General features: G+C 56.9%; 1 protein-coding gene across 1 annotated transcript; it reads left to right on the plus strand.

Annotated features, from left to right (window-relative positions):
* Positions 1 to 29: 29 nt before the first annotated feature.
* Positions 30 to 851, plus strand: LOC109509152 (hyaluronidase PH-20-like). Its single transcript, XM_019859047.1, has 2 exons — positions 30 to 211; positions 423 to 851. The coding sequence occupies exons 1-2, from the start codon at positions 95 to 97 to the stop codon at positions 750 to 752; spliced, it is 447 nt and encodes a 148-aa protein (XP_019714606.1). The 5' UTR covers positions 30 to 94; the 3' UTR covers positions 753 to 851.
* Positions 852 to 861: the final 10 nt, after the last annotated feature.

Below are 861 nucleotides of genomic sequence, written 5' to 3' on the forward strand. Positions count from 1 at the left end.
AGTAAATGGATGGATGGATGGTATTGTGCATTGGGACATTGCGTGAAGTTTAACACTCACAATTCACTTCTCCCACACTGTCCGAATCCCAAAAATGAATCCGTGTGACTTGACTTTCCAGGCGGATCTGGTGAGCACAGTGGGCGAGTCGGCTGCCCTGGGGGCCGCCGGCGTGGTCATGTGGGGCGGGAGCGGAGACTACAAGGACAAGGTAACCATCGCGACAAGCAGCCAAACGCAGAGCCCTGCCAGGAATCGGCAAACCATGGCGTGACGTTGGCTGTTCTTCCTCTTGTCGTCGAAGAAAATGCTCCAGACAACACAAACTTGCCATACTGTGTTCTCAGTTAACCGAAAACGACCAAGTGAGTCCGTCTCTGTGCCTTTCTGTGACTCTTCCAGTCTCTCTGTATGTCTTTCAGGCCTCCTGCCAGTCACTGTCCGACTACCTGACATCCACGCTCAACCCGTATCTCGCCAACGTGACGGCGGCGGCCATGTTGTGCAGCCGGGCCTTATGTCAGGGGCGTGGCCGCTGCGTCCGACAGAGCTACAACTCGTCCGTCTATCTCCACCTGGACGCCGCCCGCTTCAGCATCCTGCGAGCTGATGGCAAGTATGTGGCCGTGGGCATCCCGTCCACCCAAAACTTGGACGCCTGGGTCGATAACTTCACGTGTCAGTGCTACGCCGGGCGAGAGTGCGAGCCGCGACTCGCGCCGCCCGCTGGCATCCAGGTCATCAGGGTTTGAGGCGACGCAGCGGCGCCCCCTGCCAGGCGGCCGGGGGAATTCAACAGTAACGCAGTATGGTCACCTTGATTACGAGTGGCCCCGATTTAACAGTTTTTTTTTTTTTTTT

This window comes from Hippocampus comes, unplaced genomic scaffold (assembly GCF_001891065.2).
Source record: "Hippocampus comes isolate QL1 unplaced genomic scaffold, H_comes_QL1_v1.1 C16787262, whole genome shotgun sequence".
Lineage (NCBI taxonomy): Eukaryota > Metazoa > Chordata > Actinopteri > Syngnathiformes > Syngnathidae > Hippocampus > Hippocampus comes.